This window comes from Nycticebus coucang, chromosome 9 (genome assembly GCF_027406575.1).
Source record: "Nycticebus coucang isolate mNycCou1 chromosome 9, mNycCou1.pri, whole genome shotgun sequence".
NCBI classification, from domain to species: domain Eukaryota; kingdom Metazoa; phylum Chordata; class Mammalia; order Primates; family Lorisidae; genus Nycticebus; species Nycticebus coucang.
In genome coordinates this window covers 120853359-120881098 of record NC_069788.1, presented here as the reverse complement: position 1 = coordinate 120881098, position 27740 = coordinate 120853359, and the positions used below count along the sequence as shown (strand labels likewise).

The 27740-nt window shown below is 43.6% G+C and overlaps 1 protein-coding gene across 7 annotated transcripts; it reads left to right on the top strand.

Moving 5' to 3' along the window:
• Positions 1-562: 562 nt before the first annotated feature.
• Positions 563-27740, top strand: MAX (MYC associated factor X). 7 transcript variants are annotated; one of them, XR_008382301.1, is made up of 6 exons: positions 563-799; positions 1531-1557; positions 9633-9740; positions 24886-25009; positions 25440-25540; positions 26208-26345. XR_008382301.1 is itself a non-coding variant. In XM_053601117.1 (5 exons), exons 1-5 carry the CDS (start codon positions 764-766, stop codon positions 26393-26395), a joined length of 483 nt encoding a protein of 160 aa, XP_053457092.1. In that variant the 5' UTR covers positions 563-763; the 3' UTR covers positions 26396-27740. The 7 variants fall into 7 exon arrangements, 5 of the variants coding, with proteins under 5 accessions (XP_053457092.1, XP_053457094.1, XP_053457093.1 ...); XR_008382302.1 differs by having other exon boundaries at positions 25440-25524; positions 26208-26250; XM_053601117.1 differs by lacking the exon at positions 25440-25540 and having other exon boundaries at positions 26208-27740.

Below are 27740 nucleotides of genomic sequence, written 5' to 3'. Positions count from 1 at the left end.
CACTACCACTCAACACCTGCCATTGGCACCTCCCCACCAGATCCCGAGCGTCCGCGTGGGGATCTCGAGCCGCGCCCCACGTCCCCAGCAGCACAATTTCCTTCTGAGCGAACTACGCCCCGGGTGCAAAGCCAAGAGACTCAGACACCAAAGAGACGAAGTGAAACCAGTCGCACCAAAGAGAGGCAGCTGGCTACTCCCCGTGAGCCTCCGCCCAGTCTCTAGGGCCCGGAGTCCGCAGCTCAGACGGTGCCCGGCTCCGGGAGACCCGTTCCCTCCACGTGTCCTGTCTTCCCAGCAGCCTCCTCTGCTGCCTGAGGATGAAAACCTCCTGACAACTCGCGGTCTGCGGACTACGACTCCCAGGAGGCGCCACACCACATCTCTCCCCACCGCCCTTACCCGGGACACGCAGGAGTCAACAAGCCGGACAATACACTGGCCTTGTGGGATTTGTAGTTTTTCTGCAGCTGGATAGGCCGTCAGTCAGAGGGAGAAAAACTACAAGTCCCGGCTGCCCCAGCGTGACGAGCCCGGTCACGTGGCAAGGGGCCGACCGGGCGTGCGTGCCGCCGTTGATCCGGTGCTGCAGTGAGGAGGTGGTTCTTACCCGTGTTGTGTGTGAGTGTGTGAGTGAGAGAGCGAGTGAGTGTGTGTGTGTGTGTGTGGAGATTCAGCTTGGTGTTGTCGGTGACTTCCCCCTCCCCTCCATCCCTTCCCCTCCCCGCCGCCGCTGCAGTGGCCGCTCCCTGGGCCGTAGGAAATGAGCGATAACGATGACATCGAGGTGGAGAGCGACGTGAGTCCCCGGGCTTCTTCCTTCTCGTGCGGGTTGTCAGGCGAGGACAGCGGCCGGGGCTCTCAGCTGGGCGACGGCGGGAGGGGGCCGGGCCGCCGCCGCTTCCTTCCCCTTCCCTCCGGGGCGGGACTGCCTCTGTCGCGCTCCCGGCTCGTTCCCCTCTGGGCTCCTGGCCGGAGCGGCCTCTTGGGACTGGAGGTGGGGAGGAGACACGCGGCCTCTGGGACCCCTACCTTCTCCTGTGGATGAAGGTGCTGCGGTCTCCCGCTCCCTTCCTACCCGACTTAGGATTCGAGGCACAAGGATGGGGGGCGGCTAGGAGCCCATTGTCCGGATCCTGGGGAAGGAGACTGTGCCCAAGACCTGTCTCTTGGGTCCGGAACCCCCTCCTCCCGTGACCCGCGGATCCTGGGGGGTAAGGGAGAGCAGAGATGGGTTGGGAGTGCCTGGATGCCCGAGCTAAGTCCGAGGGGAGGAGATAGTCCTAAGGACCCCTCTGGCCTGTGCTGGATCCCGGAAGGAGGGGCGGCGCTCGGTACCCCCCTACCCGGCTACTGGATCCTGCCCGAGGGTGGGGGCAAAGGGTGGAGAGGGAGAAAGGAGGGGGGTGCCAGGCTGACTTCCCCACCCGCCGCTTCCTTTGCCGCCGGCATTTTCTTTCTTATTATTGAATGTTAAGTGTAAAAATAACTTCTTTATTTTCTATTTTTTTTTTCTCTCTCTTATTCCAGGAAGAGCAACCGAGGTTTCAATCTGCGGTACGTCTCCTACTCTCCATTTCATTTTCATTTCTGTTCAGTTCTAGTCCTTTTTTGGGGTCTGAGAGAAAAAGAGATTGTTCTATTACCTTTAATATTGTAGTAAACTCTTCTGTTAACCACTAAGGTGAGGTGGGACCGATTCTGGGGCGGGAGGAGACTTCCAAATCCTAAAATTCCAGATTCTCAGGTGATAAATTTCAGGGACTATAGGTGAGTGAGAGGAGTTATATCAAAGAACTGAAACATCCTGTAGTTTTCTGATGGTGGGCTGCCCCTGCCTTTATGTAAATGGGATGTGAAAAATAACAGCATTCTAAAGTAAATGGTAGTATTATTTCAGGGCAAAGTGGTCAGAAGATTTACTTAGCAACAATAGGGTTTTAAATGGTATCTGCATAGTAGTGTGAAGCTGAAGCCACATGCAGTAATCACCTTTAACCAAGTCGTGTGTCTGCTGTAAACCCACAGGATCTAACATAGCATGGTATTTTAATGCAAAAGTTGGAAATGTAGAAGAGTGACACATAAAAGTGTCACTGATAGGTTATTGTGGTCTGACTCTTTATATTTCAGTAGAATGAGAGTTATAAAGAAAAACAGTTGTTGAAGGAAACTGGCATCGCTGAGACAGCTGTGCTGAAAGGTGATGGGTGAGACTATATAATATTACAAATAATTTCTTAGGGTTTTGGTGTTCATGTTCTCAGACGGTTCTGTGGCTTTTAGATATGCTCTAATCTTGTGTCTTTGGAGGCTAAAACAGTAATGTGGGTGTTTTGTGATTGGAGAAAAAGAGTAGACACAGAATAAATCAGAATCGGAGGGGGGAAGAGAAACAAGTATATCATAGGAACAGTAAGAAGTATATAGAACGGAGGTCAAAAATTGAAGTGCCCTTGTAGATAGTCAAGAATAAAAAAGAAGCCAGGCATGGTGGCTCACACGTGTGATCCTGTCACTCTGGGAGGCCAAGGCAGGAGGATTGCTGCAGTTCAGGAGTTCCAGACAAGCCTCAATGAGACCAGGTCTTTACAATATATAGAAAAATTAGCCTGGCATGGTAGTACACACCCATAGTCCCAGTTACTTGGGAGACTGAGGCAAGAGGGTCACTTGAGCCTAGGAGTTTGAGGTCCGGTGAGCTATGATGGCTCTGCTGCACTTTAGCCAAGTCAGGGCACCAGAGTGAGACCCTGTCTAAGATAGAGGGAAGAAGTGAGAACCTGGGTACTGGAAAGTATATGGCTCTTCTAAAAGGGCAATCATTCCAATGGGTTATTCCATGAGAGTGAGGGCTCAATGTTACCATATATTCCTATTTTTTAAAGAAAGATTAGAAATACAAATGTTATGTTAATTTTTCTGATTTTTAATAATATTTTTAAATGATAAGTGGTACAGCTATTTGGGGCTTTTTAGAGTTTGCAGGATGCCACGTTGATCTCTGGTATAAGAATTTAATAACCACAGTATAAAGGCAAGTTGTACCTGCTCTTCGTTAGAGCAAGCAAAGATTTTGCAGGTTGTCCAAGCAGGTTGGCATTAAGAAAATTTATATTTGTTGGGAGTTGCTATTTCTATAAAATCAAGGATGCCAGTATTGCAGGGCTCTTAAAAATTGTTCCTGTTATTAAAAATAATTTGTTTTATTTCTCCCTGAAGTATTGTCACATACTTACACATATATTCGAATTCCTTTTTTCATTTATTGTTATCCTTCATATTTGGGGCTCAGTCTATTTAAAACATTTTGTTCCCTCCAAGTCTCTAGTTGTAAAATCTGCCTCCGAGTTTGATCAGGATTGGTGGGTAAGGACTGGTTAGGCTTCCTTTGCAGAATCATCCTTTGGATTGAAATTAATATTGGCTTTCCAGTGAGAGAAAAGTTTTCTTTGTGAAAATTTGGCTCACAGTTCTTGAAAGCCTTCTGCTTTTCAAAATAATTATCCACATGGGCATTGATGTAAATTTGTTTATTATTAAAGTGTTTCTGCTCTCAGAATGCTAATCTCATTGTGTTGTCTAGATGCTTTTAGTTTGCTTTTAAGGTACCTAGAATTTCTCCTTTTGATTTTGTGGGGTTGGCAAGGGAAGTAGATTTGACCTTTTTTTGTAATTTGACACATCTATTTGTTGAAACTTAAAATTTTTTCTGGTACAAGATAATTACAGCAGCATAGAAAGCAAAAGCAGATGTGTTACAGACAGATTTTGTAGTATATTAAACAATTATTGTGAATGTGTAGGGTAAAAGGATTCCATTTTCCCCCCTTCATGAATGCATCTGCTTCTTGAGATTTAGTATAAATACATATTTTTTAATTTTAGGAGGAAGGTATTCCTAAGTTTTGCTGTAGAAAAAAACTGAAGAAAACAGCGTGGGCTGTGAACAATCAAATATTTAGGGATAGAGAAGAACTTTTTTAAGTTATTTGGAAAAGGTTCTGTAGTCCTAATGTAAAAAGAGACATTGGTTCTTGTTTTACAAAGTCACTACAATAGCTAGGCCTGACTGCATGAGAAATGTAGGCTACTGAGCAAGAACAGAGTTGGGAAGTGAGGCTAACTATAATAGAAAGTGAAACTAATTTGACGAATATCTTTTCTGTTGCTTTAGTACAAACGGAAAACAGCTTCTCCAGTGACTAGTAAGCTTTGTTAAAGGAAGTAACCCCAAACGGTATCTTCTTAACTAAATATAATACATTGCAGAATCCCACAGATGTGTTATAGTATTTTTATTATTTTTTGAGGGACATGGTTATATTTTAAAGATTAATTTCTGGGACAGGTGTATTTTATGCAAGTGATCCTTTGCTTTACTTCTCTTTGGGAAATTGCAGAAAAGTGAAGGTATACGGGAAGTGTAGGGTTAATGTGTTGGTCAGAAACACATAAGTCCATTTCCAGTTAATGTCCTTTATGGCACCTGACTGTGTTGCAGTTACAGTATACCTGTTGTGGGATAAGAAAAGATGTGTGCAATTCCACTTCTGGAACTTTCTGGTATGAAATGTTTTTAGCTTCTCAGAGCTCTTTGCTTCTTTAGGATTATACTGTATTCAGATAAAATGAGCTTGGTTGCCTCTGAGATTGGAATCACTCAGAAAACTATTTTACCTGGAATCAGGTGAATGGCATAAGTGCTGCAGAGTACATATACTTTCTGCTTAGAATGTTGAAGAGTGCATATACTTTCTGCTTAGAAATGCCAGGTTTATTTCCTAAATATGCGTGTTTGCTAGTTAAAGATGTTTTTAACATTCAAAAGAATCTTTTTTCAAGTAACTATGAAAAAGTTCATCAAACAATCCAACTTGGTTTTCAATTAAAATTTCCTTACAAAAGCATTCTTCCTTTTAAGTGACCGTAGTTGATGCCATGTTTGGACAATAGTATTCTCAAGATCCTTGAGGCAGGCACCATGTGATAGGAAAAGTTTTGAAAACAAATGTACACATTAGGTAACTTTGGAAATGTATTCCAGGGAATTGGCTATAAGCTAGAGAGATGTTGGGAAATTGAAATTAATATCTTTCTGTTAGGGACCTTAGTGAATTCATCTCATCCTGGGTGCCCATTATTTCATGTTGTAATTTTCATGTTGATTAAAATGAATATTTTAAGTTGCTTAGAAATTTTGCTTTATTCTATCTGGTTCTTATTTATTAGAAATAACGAGTAGATCTTTTATGATGAGAATTTTAGATCTCTGTATTCTGTCTTTAGTGTTAATATGAATAGCTTGATAATATAAACAACACTATTTTCCTCTAAAATGCAAGCTTTAAATTATAAAAGGCAGTAAGTATTTGGTGGGAAATTCCCTGTATGCTGAGAACTTTCTGTACTGGGATTGAGTACAGACTGACATCTAACCCTTGTAACCCTATTACAAGGGTTAGGTGTCAGGTAGACTACAAGAAATTGTTCTGGAGAATCTTGTGCATCTTTGAATGATGAAGCATTTATATATCCCCATGGAGGAAATAAGGTTGCTGACTGATGTAATGCTTGAACAAAGATAGGTTCTCTGTGCAATGAGTTGAAAGGAAATCATTTCAAGAGATTCCCCTTCTGCCCCGAAAGTTATGAACAGAACTCCTTAGCTTGAATGACCTCCTGCCAGTTTAGCAACCTCTTGGCTAACAAAATAATGTTTGCCTTCAACATTTAACAACACTTAAGATACACATGCTTGGTAAGTGTCAAAAATGAACAAATTGTAGGTGAAGATTTTTGTTCTGGCTGCCAGTGTGGAAAGTTGATAGAAATAAAACTGAGAGGCTGAGTAAAAACCTTGGCAAAGACGTCAAAGCTGGAAGTGATTTGGTGGGGGAGTTGCTATTTAGCATCTGTAGGCCTCTGCATATAACCCCTTAGTATTTCTGTTAGTCTGGGATGCCCTCAAGAAACGGTCTTCTGGCAGAAACCCTAGATGTACAAATCTAGTGTTTGAAGAGCAGGCAGCATCCCCTGCTGCCACTGTTCCCATAGATGTATAGGGGAGGTATTTGGGGGGCTGCTCTTTAGCCCAGGAGTGCCTCTGTCATCTCCTAGAATAGTGCCTAATTAATTCCACAGGGTGCTTTTGGTACCATTAGATTTCATTATCAAACATTGTTCTCAGTACACAGGAGAGAAAGCTGGCTCATCTGAGTTGACTTTTTTTTTTTTTGTAGAGACAGAGTCTCACTTTACTGCCCTCGGTGAGTGCCATGATGTCACATGGCTCACAGCAACCTCCAGCTCTTGGGCCTAGGCGATTCTCTTGCCTCAGCCTCCTGAGCAGCTGGGACTACAGGCATCTGCCACAACGCCCAGCTATTTTTGTTGTTGTTGCAGTTTGGCCGGGGCCGGGTTTGAACCTGCCATCCTCGGTATATGGGGCCGGTGCCCTACTCATCGAGCCACAGAGGCGCCGCTGAGTTGACTTTTATTTGTTCAAGACACATTTGTGGCACTTATTTTTTTAAACCAGTTTTGAATTTGGGGGAGGATCTTAGATGCCTTACCTTGGGAGTAATTCACCCAGTTTTTCTTTTTTGACTCTGAAATCTTGCCCCTGTGAGAAAGGGTTGCCAGCAAGTGATGACATTAACAAAGCAATGATAAGCCTGCCAACTAGCCTTCCATGAAGGAGGCTAAGTTATCAGGCTGGATAAATCTGTGGTTTGGAAATGTTTCCCAAAGAAAATTCTTAGCCTTCTGTAAAGGTTTTTCAGTTTTTCACGTGATCTTTCAAAGCATTTGTGATCAATGCCATTTAATTCAGAGTTGCCTGGAATTAGGTATGTTGTCCTGCATGTTTTTAACTTGCTCTTTCAAATGAGACTTAGGGGAGAGAAAAATAACATCCTTGCCATTGTCTTTGAGAGCTATAAAATTGACTCTGGTAGCAGGTCAGGGATGAACATTGCAGCAAGGATTGGTATAAGATTCCACTCTTCTGCTAGTTAAATTGGGCCTGGAACCACTACAGAAATTCCATCCACTACTTTGAGAACAACAGTCCCCAGCCCAGGCTTTCTACCAGGCAGTGGACTGCTGCCTTTCCTTGTTGAGCCAACTTCTCAAACTTGGCTGGCTCCCCAGATGAGAAGCCAAGATTTTTGCTAATGGTCCACAGCCAAGTTCACTTACAATCCTGTAAGCGGGAGACTTGTCCATTTGAGTCCTTTCAGGGCTTACTGAATGGGAAGGAGTAGTGCATTGTGGGGATGATTTTGGTGTCAGATTATACTTAACTCCACCTCTCTAGTGGAGACCCACGTGAAACCAAGTCCAACTTGATTCCAGCCATTTGAGATTTGCAAGGCTCTCCCAGAAAGAAAACAATTAGAATTTTATTTGTATCAAGAGGGGGGATTATGGGTAACTCTGGTGTCAGTGTTTCTGTGCACAACTCCTGGGAGGGGGGCCCAGGAATCAGGGTGATTTAGTAGAGACAACAGTATCTTGGACTGCTGCTGGAGACTAAAGCTGAGAGGTTAATTTGCATGTAAATAAACCATCTTAGGTATTACATAGCAAGCACAGGAGAGGCAGATACCTACCAAATGCTGGTGTCTGCCTCTCCTCAGCTCTCCCTCAGCTTTCTAAGCTCTTTATGTATACTCACAGCCCACCTTACCTTTGTATAGATAGCTAGAGGACACAGTAAGTTAGAAAAGGACTAGGTTTAATTCTTTCAAGCTCTTTCATACTGGTGTTAGAAGGCATCTGCAGTTTTCTTGCTGTAATAGGTGGGACAGAGTACCTACCTCTAGTCTCAGTTTCCCTGTAATATTCCACATATCACTGTAGTTCATTAAACATTCATTTTACAATGAATCAGGCAACAAGATGAGAACAGCTTTAGAAGTGCTCCAAGCTTCTGCCCCCCAAAAGAGCGATATGCTGTGGAGAAAGAACCATGATTGTGATGGGAACCACATGTCCAACTCAACAGGGCTGTAGGTGAGCTATTGTTCTGGAGAGACCAGGAAGTAAATGAAATGACCACAAGTGCTCCTGGCCTCTTCCTCTGTAATGACTCAGACTTCAGACTTTTAGGATTAGATGATAAGAGATCCTTTTATTTACATAATTTTTTTTTTTTTTTGGAGGCGGGATCTTGCTCTATCACCTAGGCTGAAGTGCAGTAGCATAATCATAGCTCACTGCAGCCTCGAACTCCTGGGCTTAAGTGATCCTCCTCCTAAGCCTCTCAAAGTAGCTGGGACTACAGGTTCACAGTACCATATGTGGCTACTTTTTTTTAAGAGGTGAAGTCTCTCTGTTTCCCAGGCTAGTCTCAAACCCTTGGTCTCAGGGGATCCTCCTGCCTAGTCCTTCCAAAGTGTTGTGACTATAGGTATGAACCACTTATAATCTTTTTTTTTTTTTCCACTTATAATCTTTATACTAGATTTTTGCCTGTACATCTTGTCTAGTACAAGGACTCATTTGAGGCTGCATTATTCTTGTGCTAAGCCAAGTTATTTACTCTTTTTTGCTCTATTTTTAAAATTCTTGGTGCTATGGGGAGATAAAACTACCTGAAGTTTCCATATACAGATTTGCTCTTCAGGTTAGCTCAGTGCAACCTGCATATTTAAGATGTGTTCTCAAAGTGGATTTTCCGGAGTATGGGTGTGAAGTTCTTGCTTTGGGTTGTGTCTCACTTGGAGGGGATGCCCCTTTAGTGGGGACCTGCTGACGCTCTTGCTATGATCTCCTGCACTGTCTTTTGTGCCTAAAGCCAGTGCATCTTGTCCTTCCTGATTTGTACTTAGCAGTTGATTGTTCTTTGTGCTTCCAAGCAGGACAGGTTAAAGATTTGATTAGGGAGATTTAAATACCACCAAATGAGCCTTACCTGCGACAGGTGCCTGAGCCTGTGGGTGTCAGAAGGTCTGCCCTCTAAGAACTGCCTTTCTGGCATCACCTGTAGGAAGGGATACCCTTGGCAGGATAGCACTTTGGATCTACTTTAAAAAATAAGAACTCAGAATGCAGTTGGCATCTCTCTCAGCTCTTTCGTCATGGTCTCAGAGTTGCGCATCAGGGTTCTCTAGAGGTTTTAGTTTCTGTTCATGATTTGACGCAAAGGTCTTAAACTAGTGCCTTTTAGTGGGCTGGAGACTAGGCCAGAGACTCATGGTGATGGATTTACATGGAATGAACACCAGGGATATAACTCTTCTCCACACCTAGCCTGGGGGTGATCACATCCTAGTCACCTCCTAACCACAGACTGGTGGCTGTTCTGTCACATAAAGTAAGTTAGGACCACTAACATTGTAGGAGAGTCGCACTTTGTCCCCATGAATAACTTTTATTTTACTTATGCATGAGCTGGATGCATCGAGCTACTTTGGATGTTCCTGTTGCAAGTCTTGCTCACCCCTTTCTCCCCCTTCAGCAGAGCCTAATTCTGGAGACTCCTAACTGCCCACCTCGACAAATCCTTCCCAGTCCACTCACCAGGGACAGCGCTGACAGCATATACTTCCAGGCTGTACCCCACCCACCCAGTACCCAGCAAAAGGAGTGACATTCCTAATTTATTCTTTCTCCCATTCTTCTAGGCTGACAAACGGGCTCATCATAATGCACTGGAAAGAAAACGTAGGGACCACATTAAAGACAGCTTTCACAGTTTGCGGGACTCGGTCCCATCACTCCAAGGAGAGAAGGTGAGTTTATTGAGAAAGCTGAGTAGCTGGCCACTACCCACTTGGAATGCAGGAGGCTTAGCAGAACATTAACCTCTTTGGAAAGAGGTGTAGTCAGGGATGTGCAGGTAGCATGCTTCCCTCACTTTTTGATTCTTTGGAGGATCATCAGACACCTTACCTGCTCTAGTTTATCCTTAGCAGAACGTGTCATATGTAGTGGAGCCATTCATAAGACATTAGCAGGAGTCATCTTTCAAAATTAGTATTATTTTATTGGAAGGGTACATGTCAAATCTATTTAAGTAGAGTATAAATGTCATAACATGTTAAATAAGTGAGGTGAAGACTATGTTAACCAGTTTGGTGTAAGCATTCCAAATTGTATATAAAATCAGCCCATTGTACCACATAAATGCATTAATGTTTACAGTTATGATTTAATAAAAAAAAATTTAATAGTATTTGTAATAAATTTGAGAAACTATTATAACTGTATACTGTAGTGTAGAGAGTGGGCCATACTTTGAGATAACATTAAAGATTCCTGAGGTCAGTTATACCCTAGACCTCCATGAGCATTTCTTTCCTGTGATTCAAAGTTATTACTTATTATAAATGAACATTTCCAGAAATGTCTGTGAAATAGGCTAAACACCACTGATTTTCCAGCCCCAATGACTATTATTTCCAAGACACGTAAAGAGCATTTTAAGCAGCTTGGGGCAAAAGATTTGAGTAAAAGGATATGTTCGTATGAAATAAAAACATAACCAGTCTCCCTCCTCAGTGCCCCCCTCCAACTGGGGCCTTTCAGAAACTAATCTTTTCCCTGAGGAGTAGGCACCACCTGTCTCTGCATTTGAAAAACAAAGTTAAAAGCACTGAGTAAAAGCCTGTGGGTGAGGGTCATTCCTTGGAATTTGGAGAAAACATCTGCACAGCTAGTTCCGGTCTTGACACAGACACAGAGTGGCGTTATCTGCTCTCTGTAGCAGTTCAGTGGTGTAACTGGCAAATTGGGAAGAGTATCTGTGCTTCTATTTCAGTGATCCAGCGTTTAAACAAGAAGCTATTCAATCTCTGCTCTTAGGTATTCTCTGAATGGCTCTACTGATTTAGCTCTGTGTTGGGGGTCCTAGTTTTTTTGGTTTATCCAAGATCAAATTTGGAACCATTATGATTTCATTTTGTTTATATTGTCACTCTGGAAAGTCATGCTTTATACTTTTTCTAAAGTACGGCTTTTCATGTAGCAGGGGCATGAGGAAGGTCTGGCTTTATAAAAAACACAAAAACAGGCCATGTGAATGCCTGGTGTCTCAAAACCAGAATTTGCCTTGGGTTAAGCCTATTTGATATGGACTTGGCCTAATGGCCGTGAGCCAAGGTACTCACCTGGAATAACAACCTTCCCTGGTACAACACTTGCCTTGAGTACCACAGAAATCTTTATGGCTGGGAGAGAGACTTAACCTTTTAGTCAAAGTGTACACATGCAAAAGATTATCTCTTAGGCTTGTCTGACCTGTTGACAGTTGATGCTTATTGCTTTACCATGGTATCAGTTAAAATTGCTTTGGTGAACTATATGGACAAGTCTGTCTTCTAACCAGGAGAGTCACTAAGGCAGTATTTCTCAAGGGGTGGGCTCTGCTGCTGCATCAGTCTTTCTGGTGACAGTCTGGGAATCTGTACTTAGAACAATCAGTCAGATGATTGTTAGGCATTCTTAAGTTTGAGAATACTGGGAGATGTGGGTTGTAGGATTATGACTATATCTTTTTCCTTATGTAACCTATTTTATATAGCCATTGCATTCTTCTTTAAGTCTTTATATTCACATTATCCTAAATCCTGTTGTCTCCTTTCTTCGAGGAAGTCCAAGGTCTGTATTTGGTAGTCTTACAAATAGAATAGTTTGTCATTTGTTCACTCAGTGATCCATTCAGTAAATATTTACTGAGACTCTTCCATATGCCAAGCACTGTTCTAGATACTGGGAATACAGCAGTGAATGAAACATGATATAGAAGCTCTTACCTGATGAGAAATGATAAAAATTAAGTAGTAATTTTTAAAAAAGGTATATATATCTATATATATGTCAGATAAGCGCAATGGAGAAAAATTAAACTGAGGAGGAAGAGCTATGATTGTAATTAGGACAGACAGGACAAGTGTCACTGGCAAGGTGACATGTTAGCGAAGATTCAAAGGAAGACAAGGAAAGAACCACAAGAACCACATATTTCTCCAGTAATGAGCATTCCAGCAAAGGGAAGTCAGGGGTAATGACTCTGAGGCTACTCTTGGGGCAGTCAGCAGAAAGGAAGAGGCCAGAGTGGCTCGTGTGGAATGAGTGAAGGGATGGTGTTAGGAGGTGCCAGCGGAGAAGCAGCAGGTCTAGGGGAGAGGAATGGTCCAGGGGAACAAATCAACAAAGCCCCAGTTTGAGAACTTAACTAGTGTCATTCTGACTTCGAAATCCTCCTGTCCTGTATTATAATCCAAATATATCACACTGGGAGTGAATAAAGGAAGTGACTCTTAGTTCTTGTTGAACTCAACCCCTTCCCATCTAGAGAGCACGATCTTCATTATTCTCTTTGTCTACCAGCACTGCTTCATAGGTGCAGTGAGTCTAATAGAATACTTTGATCTTTCAAGCTTCTGAGTTCTCACTAAATGTAGTAATTTTTATTTACTTATTTTTTAAATGAATATTTAAATTTTAAGATTCAAAATACACTCAATTCTAAGGTTATCCTGTGGAATTGGTTAATACAGAAAGCAAGCAGAATTCCTTAAGCATGCATACATAGCACCTTAAAATGTGGAGTACAGTTTAACAACCCTGTGTTGGAATGTGTATGTGTGTCTAATATTCTAGTCTCTCTGGCAACTAATTTTCTTCCCATTTATTACAGGGACATGTTGCATTCTTGGGTGAACTTTGTTGAAAGTACTCAAAATGTATAGAAGTAATGTTTTGTTTTGTTTTTACCTTGAAGGGTTTTACGACTAGTCATGGTAGTTCACACCTGTAATTCTAGCACTTTAGGAGGCTGAGGTGGGAGGATCACTTGAGGCAAGGAGTTCAAGACCAGCCTGGGCAATGTACTGAGACCCTGTCTACAAACAAATAGATGTGGTGTGGTGGTACAACCTCATAGGCCCAGCTACTTGGGAGGCTGGAGCAGGAGGATCACTGGAGCCCAGGAGTTTGAGGTTGTGAGCTATGATAACACCACTGCACTCTAGCCTAGGCAACACAGGCTAATCTCAAAGAAGGAAAAATTATATTTGGACCAGAGGAAATTGGCTTCTTTTTAATTGAGAATAGTAATTAAGGTTGTGGCATTTATCATGTAAGTTTTGGGGAACTTAGATTCTTGAAGGGAAAGCCTTTGAGCCTCTTTGTTACAGGTGATTTCTCACCTAGCATTTGGATTATCTATTGTCCATGCATTGTGTTTTCTAAAGAGAAACAATATTGATTGAATTGGATTCTACTTAAGAGTAGGGGATACTTGTAGGGAAAAAAAAATAGCTTTAAATCTGAGACCCAAACTCCATTCTCCATTTATCCTTTGTTTACTGTATTTTTGCTATAAAATAAACATTATAAGGAATGGTTACCTTTTGCTTAAGTACAAAAAATCATTAATAACATCTATATTGCAATTTAGAAATAAATTCACATAGTAATTCTGCGGTGGATCGTACTATATTACATTAGGGGCTGCTCTTGTCAGCATTACTATCAGATCCAAGTAAACAGGTTCAAGATCATCATTCCACTCTGTAGCAGGACAGGGACTAGAACTTGAGACTGCCAGTTGCCAAGTTCCATTTTTCTCCCACACCATAGGGTACACAATTTAAGCATATATTTTAAGGAAATCTTACCTAAATACCTATATTTTGTCATTATCTTGGAAGCTTCTCCTGGATGAAGCTATTAATCTTGGCAGTATGTTGTGCTAGGGCTACTCTCATGAAGTGCAGGGTTGAGGATCATTATAGTCTTTGAATTCTGAGTTCACACAGAGTCTTTTTTCTTCCTAGTAGTTTCTCAACTGGACATGGAGCCCACTGGGAAAAATAGGATGGAATTAAACCATCAGCCAGTTAACCAGAATAATGGAGTGAGGGCAGAATCAACTGTGGCCCCATTTTTTTCCCTATAGGGTGATGTTAAGTTTTCTTTCTTTCTTTTTTTTTTGTCGCCCTCAGTAGAGCGCTGTAGAATCACAGCTCACAGCAACCTCCAGCTCCTGGGCTAGGGTGATTCTCTTGCCTCAGCCTCCCGAGTACCTGGGACTACAGGCACCTGCCACAACGCCTGGCTATTTTTGTTGCAGTTGCCACTGCTATTTTAGCTGGCCGGGGCTGTTTTAGCTAAACCCATCACCCTCGGTATATGGGGCCGGCACCCTACCCACTGAGCCACAGGTGCCACCCAATGTTAAGTTTTCTTGAGCAGAAATTATTTTTTGTTTTAAGTGGCCTTGGTTGGCTACTAGGGAGTGTTACTCAATGGTTTACTGTCACTGAAGCTCACTATGTTTATGTTGGAGGTAAGACCTGATGGCCAGCCCATCAATTTGTGTTTACATGGGGATATAACTGTCCTCTACCCTTTAAGTAGTTCTCCTGCTTGAGGCAGAATGATTGTATCCAATCACCCTTTCTCCTTATCATGATTGACTTTAGCAATAGAAGTTTATTTTCACCATTGCCACTTGCAGCTGTATAGTGGTATATAGTAATTTCTCATTTTATAAGTCTCTCCCTAAATGCCTATCATACTTACTGCTCTCAGACATTTGTGCTCTGAATTTCTCCCTTCTGGATAGAGCTGTGTTGAAGAAAGAAAATAAACTTGAAAAGAAAGAAAAAATTTATTTTAGTCAGCATTAAATTTAGAATTTCTTGATTTTGAGGTGAAAATACTGCCTCTGTCAGTTCCTATTGCACACTCAGGTACAGAAAAGGTTCTTGGTACATAGTTACGGAGGGAAAGAGCCAGAAGAGACAGAAGAAAACAGTGACAGTTAATGCTGTGTGCTCACCTATGTAATTGAGACCCTGTGAGTGCTGTAGAAATTGAAGAGACATTCTAGGTGGTATCTACTCTTGTGGGTCTTGTCCTCATTGTCAAAGAAAAGTTACACCTAACAGGGCGGCGCCTGTGGCTCGAGGAGTAGGGCACCGGTCCCATATGCCAGAGGTGGCAGGTTCAAACCTAGCCCTGGCAAAAAAAAAAAAAGTTACACCTAACAGCAATAAGGCAACATATAAGCATCGACCAAGAGGTTTAAAACACTGAGCTAATCTCACTTTCATTTCTGAGATTTTTGGGTAAGGAAACCAAAAAAGATTCTGGTTTTCTTAACAGGTAAGTGTTAAAACCAAATAGTTCCTTATGTCAGGGAACATGATGACTCTGAAGGCCAGATGCTCTCACAGCACTTACACATATACATGCTCTCTCTCATATGTATAAATACACACACACATTTAGATATCATACTTAATGTATGTGGTTTTACATATGTTTGCGTTGTAATTTGATGACTGTCTGCCAGCACTATACCATAACAAGTACCATGAAGGCAGGGAAGATGTCTCCTTTTGGTCATATTCCTTCCTTCAGTTCCTGACAATTCCTTCCTTCAGTTTCTGACACATAGTAGGGATCACAGGGAGTATTTATTAACTGAGCGAGAAAGCCCCCCTCCCCCATTATTCTTGGGACGTGGCTCATTCTTTTGGATGCTGTTTAAAGCATGCAGGTCATTCAGCAGTACTGTGTCTACGTCATATCTGGGCTACTGGAGGGATTGTCTTTGAAATGAAATGTAAACCACAGCCATATCCATTCCACCTCATTACTCATTAAGGTTATTAGCTGGCCAGACTCCAACTTGGGCAATTATCTTCTTAAATTTTCTACCTCTTAAATTGTTGCCTATAGTTGCCAGGTCTCCCTTAAGCTCTAGGCACAGCAACTATAAATGTATTTATTTAATTCCTCATAAACTGTTTGTGTGCCGCCAAAAACCACAAGGGTTTTTCGTTGCCCATTTAGGACAGCCTGGCATTCCATGTTCTCCAGATAAAGCACCCAAATTGCCCACTGCTCCTTCCCCGCCTTAATGCTCCAGTTACCGTGAGGGGTATACACCTTCCTCTGTTTGCACAGGAATGTCATTCTTGGCTTATCTGAGTTCTTTGTTTCCTCAAATCTCAACAGCCCAGGTTGCATGTTGAAGAGACCTGCTCGCAGGGGCTCCGAGGGGTCTGTAAACACCCTCCTCCCCACCCCACCCCCACACACACACCCCTCTTCACCATGAGGCTACATCAAGTACTGCCTACCAGTAGAACCCTGTGAATTTCTCTTCTCCCTTGAACCCCAGTGGCCCTCTTGGGGTGTCTCCTGTGTCTTCCTTATTTCTGTGACTATCTTATCACCTAACTAAAGGGTGTGCTCCTTGAGGGCAGAAACTTTGTTAATCATTCTGGAATTCTCTGCAGTGTGGAATGGAGGAAGTCTCCCTCCTATGAAGAGTCCTAAAAAGCTAGCTGACTCTCAGCTAACATTTTTTGCTTCTTGAGATTTGGATGGTTGGGGATTAATTACTAGGCCTTCCCTTCAAGCGTTTCTTTTTCTTTATATCCTGAGCAAATTGCAAAAGCTTTAAAGAAATGGGAAGAAGAAAAAACACGAGTTTGCCCCTTCACCCTTTCTTCTAACACAACTACAATCTTCCCTTTATTCTAAAATTCTATGACAAGTGCTGCCAAATAGAAATGTGAGCCATAGGGCAGCACCTGTGGCTCAGTCGGTAAGGCGCCGGCCCCATATACCGAGGGTGGCGGGTTCAAACCCGGCCCCGGCCGAACTGCAACGAAAAAATAGCCGGGTGTTGTGGCGGGCGCCTGTAGTCCCAGCTACTCGGGAGGCTGAGGCAAGAGAATTGCTTAAGTCCAGGAGTTGGAGGTTGCTGTGAGCTGTGTGATGCCATGGCACTCTACTGAGGGCCATAAAGTGAAACTCTGTCTCTACAAAAAAAAAAAAAAGAAATGTGAGCCATAAATACATATACTTTAAATAAATTTTTAAAAAACACCAAGTATAATTTAAATACAGTTTAGTATAATTTCAACATGTGATCAGTATATTAAAAATTACTGAAATAGGCGGTGCCTGTGGCTCAGTGAGTAGGGCGCCGGCCCCATATGCCGAGGGTGGTGGGTTCGGACCCAGCCCGGCCAAACTGCAACAAAAAAATAGCCGGGCGTTGTGGCGGGCGCCTGTAGTCCCAGCTGCTCGGGAGGCTGAGGCAAGAGAATCACGTAAGCCCAAGAGTTAGAGGTTGCTGTGAGCCGTGTGACGCCACGGCACTCTACCCAAGGGTGGTACAGTGAGACTCTGTCTCTACAAAAAAAAAAAAAATTACTGAAATATTTTACATTCTTTTTCTTGTGTTTTCTTAAAACATCTGATGTGTGTTCTAGCACATCTCAATTCAGAGTAGTCACATTCAAGTGTTTATTAGCCACACATGACAAGGGACTGTCAGATTGGATAGTGCAATTCAAAGATACACTCTCCCTACCTCGCCTCCCATTTTAATAGGACTGAAATTGGGTACCATCTTCAAGTGGATGTTGAGAAACATGGGTCCCCCCTCCCCTTTTTTTTTTTTGCAGTTTTTGGCCGGGGCCGGCTTTGAACCCACAACCTCCAACATGTGGAGCCTGTGCCCTACTCCTTTACATCACGCCCTTTTTTCTCCCCCAAAGCTGCTATTAATGTTAAATCAGTGGATTTATTGATGGAGTCTGAGAAGCAGAGAAATAAGTTATTACCATTTGATGTATTCCTTTCTGGTCTCTTCATGTCAAATCTCTTGATTTCTGCGGGTAAAATGCTATACAGCTTGTTGCTTTGGGGTAATATGCTTTTTCCCTAGGTGATACATGTTCATTTTTAGTCATTAAGCATGTTTCTGTTGGTCAGTTTGGGTTGCAACCAGTTTTTAAATTTTATAAATTATGTAGTAATGATCATCTTGGTATTTATGCCCATGTCCATAGATCAAGAAATGGAATCTCTGAGTGGAGGGACACGAGCATCCTTTTTTTTGCTGTGTGTTGCCAAAATGCTTTCCAGGAGGATTGTTTTATGTCATTTTTCTTTCATTTTTTACAAACAACTTCTAAAGATCAGTCATTTGGTGGTATTTGAGAATACCAATTTTGTCATTATTGGAAATTTTGTTTTTGAGGGAGGTGACTAATTTTTTTTTTTTTGTCAGGTTCTACCCTATGTCCTGAGCAGAGTGCAATGGTGTCATAGCTCACTGCAACCTCAGACTCAGCTGTGGGCATCCTGCTGCCTCAGCCTCCGAAGCTCCTGGGATTATAGGCACTCCGGCGCCCGGCTGGGTTTTTTAATTTTTTTCATGAGTCGGGGGTCTCGCTCTCTCTCAGACAAGCCTTGAACTCCTGAGCTGAAGCAATCCTCCCACCTCAGCCTCCAACAGTGCTGGGATTATAGGCGTGAGCCACCATGCCTGGCAGGAGGTGACTAATTTAGTAGACAAAAGTTAGTAATTACTTTTGTGTTTTATTTATTATGTGTGAGAGTAAATGCTTTTCCAAATGTTTGTTTACTAGCTCTGTTTCCTCTTTGGGGAACTTTGTGCTCCTCTCCTTCATGACCGCAGTTTGATGGGGAAGTGTCACACCTTCATTTCAAGCTACTTAAAGGGCATGAGAAAAAAGAACGTTCAAGGTTTGGAAAATGGTTTGTGTTGACCCTTAAGTATATGACTGACTCCTGGTTTAATTAAACCCCTTGCCAGGCATGATAGCTCTGCCTTTTTCTAGTGATCAACATATTGGGTCTGCTGGGAATAGAGGGAGAGGGCAGGAAGCCTTCAAGGGGCCCCAGGGCTGTGCTGTCTCTGACCACACAGCCTTCCAACCTCTCTTGGCATTGGTGGGGTTCCACTTTTGAATGAACTAGTCTAATGTAGAACCAAATTTAGTGTGCAAATTCTTAATTTTGTTTTCAGAAGATAGCTTATTCAAGTAGAAGAGTGTTTTGGCTTTGCTCTAGCCTCCCTTCACCTTTCATGTGTGTAATAACTTGTGCAGGTTTTATCCTCTAGAACAGCGGTTCTTAACCTGTGGGTCGCAACCCCTTTGTAACAATGAAAATACATCACGGCATTAGGAAGGTTGAGAACCACTGCTCTAGAATAACTAGTGCAAAATAAAATAGGTGCCAGTTGGTGAATCAGATAGTAGCTCTCTTTGTCCTCCAGATACGGTATTTTTGGTTCTTCAGGAAACACTGCAGCTGTAACATCAGCCCAGTAGGATCTGGTTTTGGCTGTGAAGAGAAAAAATAATGAATACAGTTAATGTTTCTCAAATCAGCATTGGGAGCCCAGGGAAGGGCAGTGATGTTCCTACTGTTGACCATCTAGTATTACTATTCTTTTCCTCATTTCTCCCCACCAACTTTCTAAAATAATTTGGATTTTTTTTTTTTTTTTTTGAGACTAGGTGTCATTATGTTGCCCAGGCTAGTGTTTAGCTCCTAGGCTCAGGCCACCCTTCCACTTCCTCCTCCCTAGCAGTTGGGATTACAGGCACATGCCACCGTGCCTAGTGATACAACTTGGAATTATAGACAAGTCCAAGTTACTGTAGTAAGATTTACAACTCCAGAAATGTTTGGAACTCTTGCCTTATATATGAAAATTTTTGAGAGCCATTGCCTTAAATGAGATTTATTAACCTTGGACTTCATCATTGTAAACCAATTCAGGAGTCATTTGGGACCTTAAAAGGTTCTAATTAGAATCAAACTCTCTGGGTTTGAGATCTTTTATGAGATATGTAGTCAACTCTTGTGGTGATATGTGGATGGCCTCTGTTCAAGAGCAGAGGTCTATGAAGTGCGTGCCTTTGGAGGAAGGGTTGACTTTCCCCTCTGTGTCCTTGCTGTGACCAGAAGGATCCTAACAAGCCCAGCAGGTACAGTAGAAGGGGCTCCTGCCTGGGCCCTTTCCCACACCCCGGGTCTTCTCCATTGTCCATTTTGCTTTTACTCTTCTAGACTGCCAAGAAGTAATGAGGCTGGCAGCACTGTGCGAAGCTGACTTAGCCCAGGGCAAGTACAGTCAGTTCTCTCAAGCTAGCTTGCATCTTTAGGCTTTTTCTCTCAGTCTGTTTCTGTGAGAAACTTGTCTTTAAAAGACAAAAACAGTCTTCAGCTCACTCTTGCACCTGGTACGTGTGGGGAGACAATTTACCCCTTTGGTAAACTTCTCCAAGGAAACCACCTTCGCTAGGGTCTTCTATTGACATCCTTGTAGGCAAATCAGGTGATTCTTTCATAGTCCTTTCCTCCCTGCAGTTTTCTTAATCTTTTTAATTCTTTTTAATCTTTTTAATTCTGTAGCCTGTGTTCCCCCAAAAGGGCGTTGTGGTGGCTCGGTGCCTGTAGCTCAGCGGCTAGGGCACCAGCCACATACACAGGAGCTGGCAGGTTCGAACCCGGCTCTGGACTGCCAAACAGCAATGACAAGTACAACCAAAAAATAGCTGGGCATTGTGGCGGGCGCCTGTAGTCCCAACTACTCAGGAGGCTGAGGCAAGAGAATCGCTTAAGCCCGAGATTTTGAGGTTGCTGTGAATTGTAACACCATAGCACTCTACCCAGGGTGTGACATAGTGAGACTGTCTCAAAAAAAAGAGGTGTTGTGGAGTCCTGGGTTCAATTTATGACTCTACTTCCTACTGGTTACATAGCATTAAGTTACCGCTCTGCTTTAGTGTTCTCATTTATAAAGTAGGAAAAATAATATATCAGAAGATTGTGCGAAGATGCCTGGCACTTACTAAGTACTCAATAAGTGTTAGCTGCTGCCACTATTATCATTGTAATTGTCATAATCTCTATTGCTATGGAACAGATCCTGGCAAGGCTTCCAGGCATCCTTCTGTGTAGATCCCAGAGGTGAACCAGAGATCTGAGGAGTCACTTTGCATTCACTCATACAGCAGTATTCACATAGGAGGCCCAGCTATCTCTTGGGTCCCATCAGCCACAGTCCATCCTATCTTAGGATGGCATCCAAAGCAAAGAGAGCCATTTTTGCTCAGAAAGGCAAAATCAGAATTAACACCTTCAGATTGTAAATACCAGCAGAGAAAAAATATCCAGGTTCTTACTGAATACGCAGAGGCAACACTTGATCTGTGGACATGTTGAATTACCAAGTATCTATCTGGTCAGTCACATTCACGTGATGGTTGTCATTTGACTCAGCTGATAGGAGCATATTTAGGAAACAGAAACCGAAAGCCCATGGCTGTTCCATAGTCCATGCCATAAATCCTAGGGCTTCATGTTTGCTGGTCACATATTATAAACTCATAAAGGCAAGGAAGAGCCTGCCCACACCTTAATGCTGTGGTGGATCACATGATCTTATGTGGTTTAGAAAAATGGGGGGAGGGGATTTTAGATGAGTCTAGCATTTTTAGTTTCTTTCCTTTTTCTTCCCTGGACTATATGCACATGGAGATTTGGAGGAATGCTATATTTTGTGCTTGAAATTTTTTCTTGTTGGATTTTAATTCTTACTGAGTACTCTGGGAAGGGTAAATAAAGTTAACACTGTTCTCTTTTGATGGTCAGAGACACCCCGAGTGACCTGAGGCACGGCTTTTCAGCAGTGGTTGGAGAAAGCCACTCTGGGTGGCTCATGCTGGGTTTAACCCAACCCTCCCTCCTTTGGGAACATTTGTTTCCAACATACTCTATATTCTGAGCATCCATGTGAGTTTTATCTTCACACAAAAGTACCCGAAAGTGGAAACTGCTTCCACTTGCAGGATCTTTTTCCCACAGCTCATTTTGCTGTGCTTATTGCTCACTTTTTACTTCTTTTTTTTTTTAGAGACAGAGTCTCACTTTGTCACCCTTGGTAGAGTGTGGTGGGCTTCACAGCTCACAGCAACCGCCAGCTCTTAGGCTTAGCCAATTCTCTTGCCTCAGCCTCCTGAGTAGCTGGGACTACAGGCGCTCACCACAATGCCCGGCTATTTTTTTGTTGTAGGTTGGCCAGGGCCAGGTTCAAACCCCCTACCCTCGGTATATGGGGCCAGGGCCCTACTCACTGAGCCACAGGCCACTGGCGCTCCCCCCCCCCCTTTTACTTCTTGATTATTTCATGGTTTCATATGTAAATATTTGAAGAAAACACTGGTAACACAAAGGCCACTCTCAGTCTGATCATTCATTAACAATTATCACTGTATATTTGGAAATGCTGTTTTCCCTTTGTCCCAGATGCACATGAGTAGTTAAGAACTAATGTTGCCTTCTGAGAACTGTTACTTGAAAAAATAGCTTTAAAATAGGCAAATTTATAGAGAGCTTGGGATGTATATGTGCATGGCAGTTACACCAGTGATGCAAGGGGTAGAATTTGGAGGGCCAAGTGCAGTCTTAGAGAGTATCTAGTCAGATAAGGAGTAGCCGTGGGGAGAAATGTTGTACCTACAGTCTCAGAACCTAGTAATGACTAAAGTATAGAGCATAGCTCTGTCTCCTGAATTCCCCAATTCTTGCTACTCTACTGCCTTTCATACAATACTAATCATTTTTAATTCTATCTCTAGTGTCCAGAGAAACAAGGTATTTTGATTAGACTCCTTCTCATTTATAAGCCCCTTTCCCCATTTTATCACCTAATAATTAGACCCTAAGGCTCATTTGCAGAAATGGGAAACAGCATCTGAAGTATCCATTGCTTAGTACTCTCATTCCTCCCGCATAAGATGACTTGCTCACTGAAGAAACATACCCGGCTTTGCCTTAACCCAAGCCTGTTCTGTTCTCTCTACTCAGAGTGACCTTTTCCCATAACCTGTATCTTGGTCTCATGCAGAGTTCACTCCTTCAGGTAGGGGTTTGTGTGCATGTGTGTGTAGTGCCCAGGCCAGTCCTGGCACGGTAGGTAATCCCCCTTGCCAGAAGCCATCTTTCCTGGCCTTTCTAATCTGTACTAGTCAGATTACACTTGTCACTGCTGCCCTGTGATTTGTCTGTATATAGGTATATTTATCTCCTCAGACAGATGGATAGCAAGTAAGCTTCTGTGCAAAGAAGCCATGACTAATACATTTTGTTTCCCCCCCAGTGTCTGCCTAGTACCATGCACATAATTTGTACCAGATAAAAATGGTTGATTGACTTTGCAGGATTTCCTCTTAAGGAAATTGCTTTAAAGGTGCTCGCTGTAAGAAGAAAGCCTGGAAATTCTAATACTTGCAAGAACTGGCAAATAAAGTCTTTCTGATAGCCTCTCTGATAGACTCTGAGGTCTGTAAATGGAGATGGTTAGGATTTAATATGACTACATCTGGTTTGCCAGCCTGAGTATGGATGTATTCTTTGCCTTTCTCCCCTGTTGTGTTCTGGTTGTTTAGGACCCACAAGACGCTATAATACAGAATTGTCAAGTACACTTTACCCTGAGTGAGAAGCTTTTCTGCTGCTCAGTAGCCTCTGTGGCATGAATGTGAGACTTTTAACTAGTAGACTACCCTGCCTCAGGCTTGTTTTTTGGCTTTTTATCATTTACCACTTTGTCTGGCTATAAGAAACTCTGACCATGTTTGCAGCCTGGAGGGAATCTCACAGACAAGTTTGACTTCCAAGAGCACAGTCACCTGACATACATGCTGCTGACTTCCTGTCTTCTGACAGGGGAGTGCCCAGTCTACCCACAGCCATTGGAGAGGTGTGGCTGCTTCCTGAAATGGCCCAATCTCATGGCCTTCCTGTGTTGACATCTAGCATTGATAGCTTTCATGAAAGTCTCTTTGCTCAGGAGGCTGAAATAGTGACACAGCAGCATCGTTCAGTGGGAAATAGTTAACAAAAGTTGAGAGTTTGACTGAAATCTAGAACCTTGATGAAAAAAACTTTGTACCCTGGGTACCTGTAGCTTGGTGGTTAGGGCACTGGCTGCATGCTTCAGGGCTGGTGGGTTCGAACCTGGCCCAGGGTTGCTAAACAAAACAAACAAACAAAAAAATAGGGACGATGCCTGTGGCTCAGAGGAGTAGGGCACTGGCCCATATACCGGAGGTGTCGGGTTCAAACCCAGCCCCTGCCAAGAAACTGCAAAAAAAAAAAAATAGGCTCAGCACCTGTAGCACACTGGTTACAGCACCAGCCACATACACCAAGGCTGGCAGGTTCTAACCCGGCCCAGGCCAACTAAAACAACAGTGACAACTGCAATAAAAAATAGCCGGCGGCGCCTGTGGCTCAACGGAGTAGGGTGCTGGCCCCATGTGCTGGAGGTGGCGGGTTCAAACCCAGCCCCAGCCAAAAACTGCAAAAAAACAAAACAAAACAAAAAATAGCCGGGCATTGTGGTGGGTGCCTGTAGTCCCAACCACTTGGGAGACTGAGGCAAGAGAATCACTTAAGCCCAAGAGTTTGAGGTTGCAGTGAGCTGTGATGCCACGGGGTACTGTACCCAGGGTGACAAAGTGAGACTCTGTCTCAATAAGAAAAAAAAAAAAAAAAAAACAAAAACTTTGTACCCACTCCCATCCCATGCCAGCTGCAACTGAGATCTTGCTCTTGTCTTTCTAAACCATCTCCCTCAAGCCAGGCCCTAGCAAAGTGAGTGGCCTGAGCTTTCATTTAAGTAGTATTTTAATGTTTTCAGATACAGCCAAGCCAAAGACTTTAAAGCAACCTAAAGAAACAAAGGGGATGGGAGGAGTATAGTTCAGGAGTCAGATGGATTTGAGTTTATTTAAATCTAGGCTCTGCCACTGCCTAGCTGACAGGGTACTTCTCTGAGCCTCAGGTTGTTGGTAGAGCTACCTCTGAGGCTGAACTTGCAAGGGCTGCTCTGGAAAGCACTTGGCACTTTGTCTAGTACAGAGAAGTCCTTAAATACCCGTTACTCTTGATTTCCTCAGCCTTTTCTACCTTGGCCTCCTGTTTCCAGCCACCGAAGCTGCTGTTGCAGAAAAACAATGTTCCCTCACTCCCTGGATTTGGTCTTTATTTTATCCTCTGCTTTTCCTCATATTGTAATAGGCATCCCGGGCCCAAATCCTAGACAAAGCCACAGAGTATATCCAGTATATGCGAAGGAAAAACCACACACACCAGCAAGATATTGATGACCTCAAGCGGCAGAATGCTCTTCTGGAGCAGCAAGGTGAGCACTCGAGTCTGTGGGGCGGCTAGCCCTGCTATGCTCTGGCCAGGTCAGGGCTTTCGCACCTGGCCTTGCTTCTTGGGGCCTGAGTAGTTGAGTGTTAGAACTGTCGTAGGAAGGACCTGGGCCGCCACTGAAGAGACAGTGGAGCTAGGGAGTCAGACATCTGGAGACTTGTATCTTTTCCGACCTGATCTCTCCCCTTTTGGGGCATAGGTGCTCTGCTGGTGTAGGGATCACACCTGGCATCAGGTGTCTGAAAGATCTTTGAGGTCCTTGGAGTGGTATGTGCTGTGTAAGTACCAGAGACTCCAGGTATTCAGGGACAGTGAGCCCTCCCCATTGTCAACGGTAGTCCAATCAGGGCAGCCTATGGGCCAGGCCCATGCTGTTCTCAAATGCTCACACCCACCTTTTCCTACAACCACAGGGGAAAGCGAGAGCTGATCAAGTTCTTTGTTCCTGGGGAATTCACTTCTCTTCCTCCCTCATGGAAGATGCAAGTAAAAGGAAATGCAAGTAACCACCTGGGTTAGAAAACTTCAAATAAAATAAAATAAAAATAAATGGGTTGACTTTCCAGGCTCCAGCTGAGCTGAACCAAGGGCTGGGCAGTGGGGCGGCATCAGTGGGTTGGTTACTGGGCCAAGCAGCCTGCATGTAGGGGCTATCTGTCAAAAGGCCCAGGTATTTTGTGTGTATTGGTGACTTGCTTCCGAGTGTCTAGCTGTCGTTCCAAGTGGATCTTGTACATGAGAGCTGAGCCAAAACTTTTCTTTGGCTGATACATCTTACATCATCCTTTCCTGCTTATGTGTGGCCTTCACACCCTGTGGAGCCCGACACTGTTGGGCCAGCTTCTCTGTCATTGCACTGCTGCATCCCCAAGGGAGCTTGTGCTCCAGTCTCTACACTGGGCTTCCGTGGCAGGACGGTGACTTCACAAGCCTTCTCTTCAGCATTGGGTGGGACTGCAGAGTGACTGGCCAAGTCTGCTGGGCTCCCAGATCCAGCTGGGAAAGGAGGGAGGGAGGTGAAGTGTGTGGGTAGGTGGAACAGCCACCAGAGGGATTGCTTCTGAGACACCCTGCGCCTTGGGGCAGCAAGCAAGTTCTTAGGAAGAACAGGCTGGCCCCTGAGTCTGAGTTTGGACCCAGTCTCCAGAAGATGGTAACACACTCCCTTGGTTGCCTTTTAGTCCGTGCACTGGAGAAGGCGAGGTCAAGTGCCCAACTGCAGACCAACTACCCCTCCTCAGACAGCAGCCTCTACACCAACGCCAAGGGCAGCACCATCTCTGCCTTCGATGGGGGCTCGGACTCCAGCTCAGAGTCGGAGCCTGAAGAGCCCCAAAACAGGAAGAAACTCCGGATGGAGGCCAGCTAAGCTACTAGGGGCAGGCCAGCAATAAAAACTGTCTCCATCGTCTCATCCTCCTTTCAGTTCATCGTTAGAACCCTCAGAACCATTTAAGAGACTCTTTATTTTTCTCTTTCTCCCTTTTTTAAAAATTTTTATTTTTGCGTAGAAGCTCTTGGGCAACAGCTCTCCTTCTCCTTCCCCATTTCCACTTTTTTTTTTTATAAATGTATTCCCTTCAGGGATTCCCTGTCCCCACCAGGAATTTTTAAACCAAAACACCCTAATGTGGCAGCTTTTTCCGTGGAGGACAGACGGCGGCCGGACCTCTGAGCACATCGTGTCCTGCCCACCCCACCAGCTCCTCCAGCCCTGTTGGGCACGTGCCTGGAGGATGCCTGCCCTGCCCAGGGCTCTCCTCTGGGCCCACCCTCACCTCTGTTTGATAGACTTTGTGAATCTGTGAACTGCTCTACTTTGAGAAGACAACCGGATGGAGTAATCAGATTTACCTCTCCTCCTTTTTTAAGGATTTTTTTTTTTTTCTAAAAATCTATTTATCGTTCCTGTTAAAAGACCAGATCCTTAAAGAAGTTTGTGGTATATAAGGAAAGTGGGGGCAGATTTGCAGCTCAGAGTCTTTGGCGTGTTTCACTCCTGCTTCTCTCAGCCAGCTGTTTCAGCCTGCAGTGCCAGCCTGACAGAGGGCCGCATGACACTCTGGGGGTATGTATGGGAGACGGCAGCAGTGACGCGGCAGCCTCCAGGGAGTGGTCATTTGGGGGTGGGACAGGGAGGGAGTATGGGGTAGGGTAGAGGTTTTGTATTGAGGGCCAGTGATGATGTTTTGATATTTATTTCCTGCTACTGAAATTTGAATCTGAGTGAATTGTCCCTATTTCTGATGATGTCGATATTGCAAAGCGACAGATTCATAAAGTAATGATCAAATCTTTCTTTCTTTTCGTGTATATTTCTAAGAAATAGAGCCAACTGATTTTGTATGTAAATACCAAGAGCAATTTACCTGGTACTAAAGCCGCACCCCAGTGCGGACACTCCCCTGCTCTCACCCCACTTCCTTTCCTGCTGCCCCGGAAGCTGTCTCCACTGTGTGATCCAGCCCTGGTTCTGGCTGCGGTCAACAGATCCCAGTGAAGGGTTTTGTGTGTTTAGGCCTCATTTCTTGTCGTTTTCCTACTCCATTCCTGGCATTTGCTGATTTCTAGTGTATACTCTATAGTCTCAGTACGTGTTTGATTCCATTCCATGGAAATAAAAAGTATGTTGTACATACTGCCGAAGAATTGTCTTGCAAGTTAAGGCTTCCCCCTTTACTATAAGACTATAAATAAAAACTTATTTTATCCTT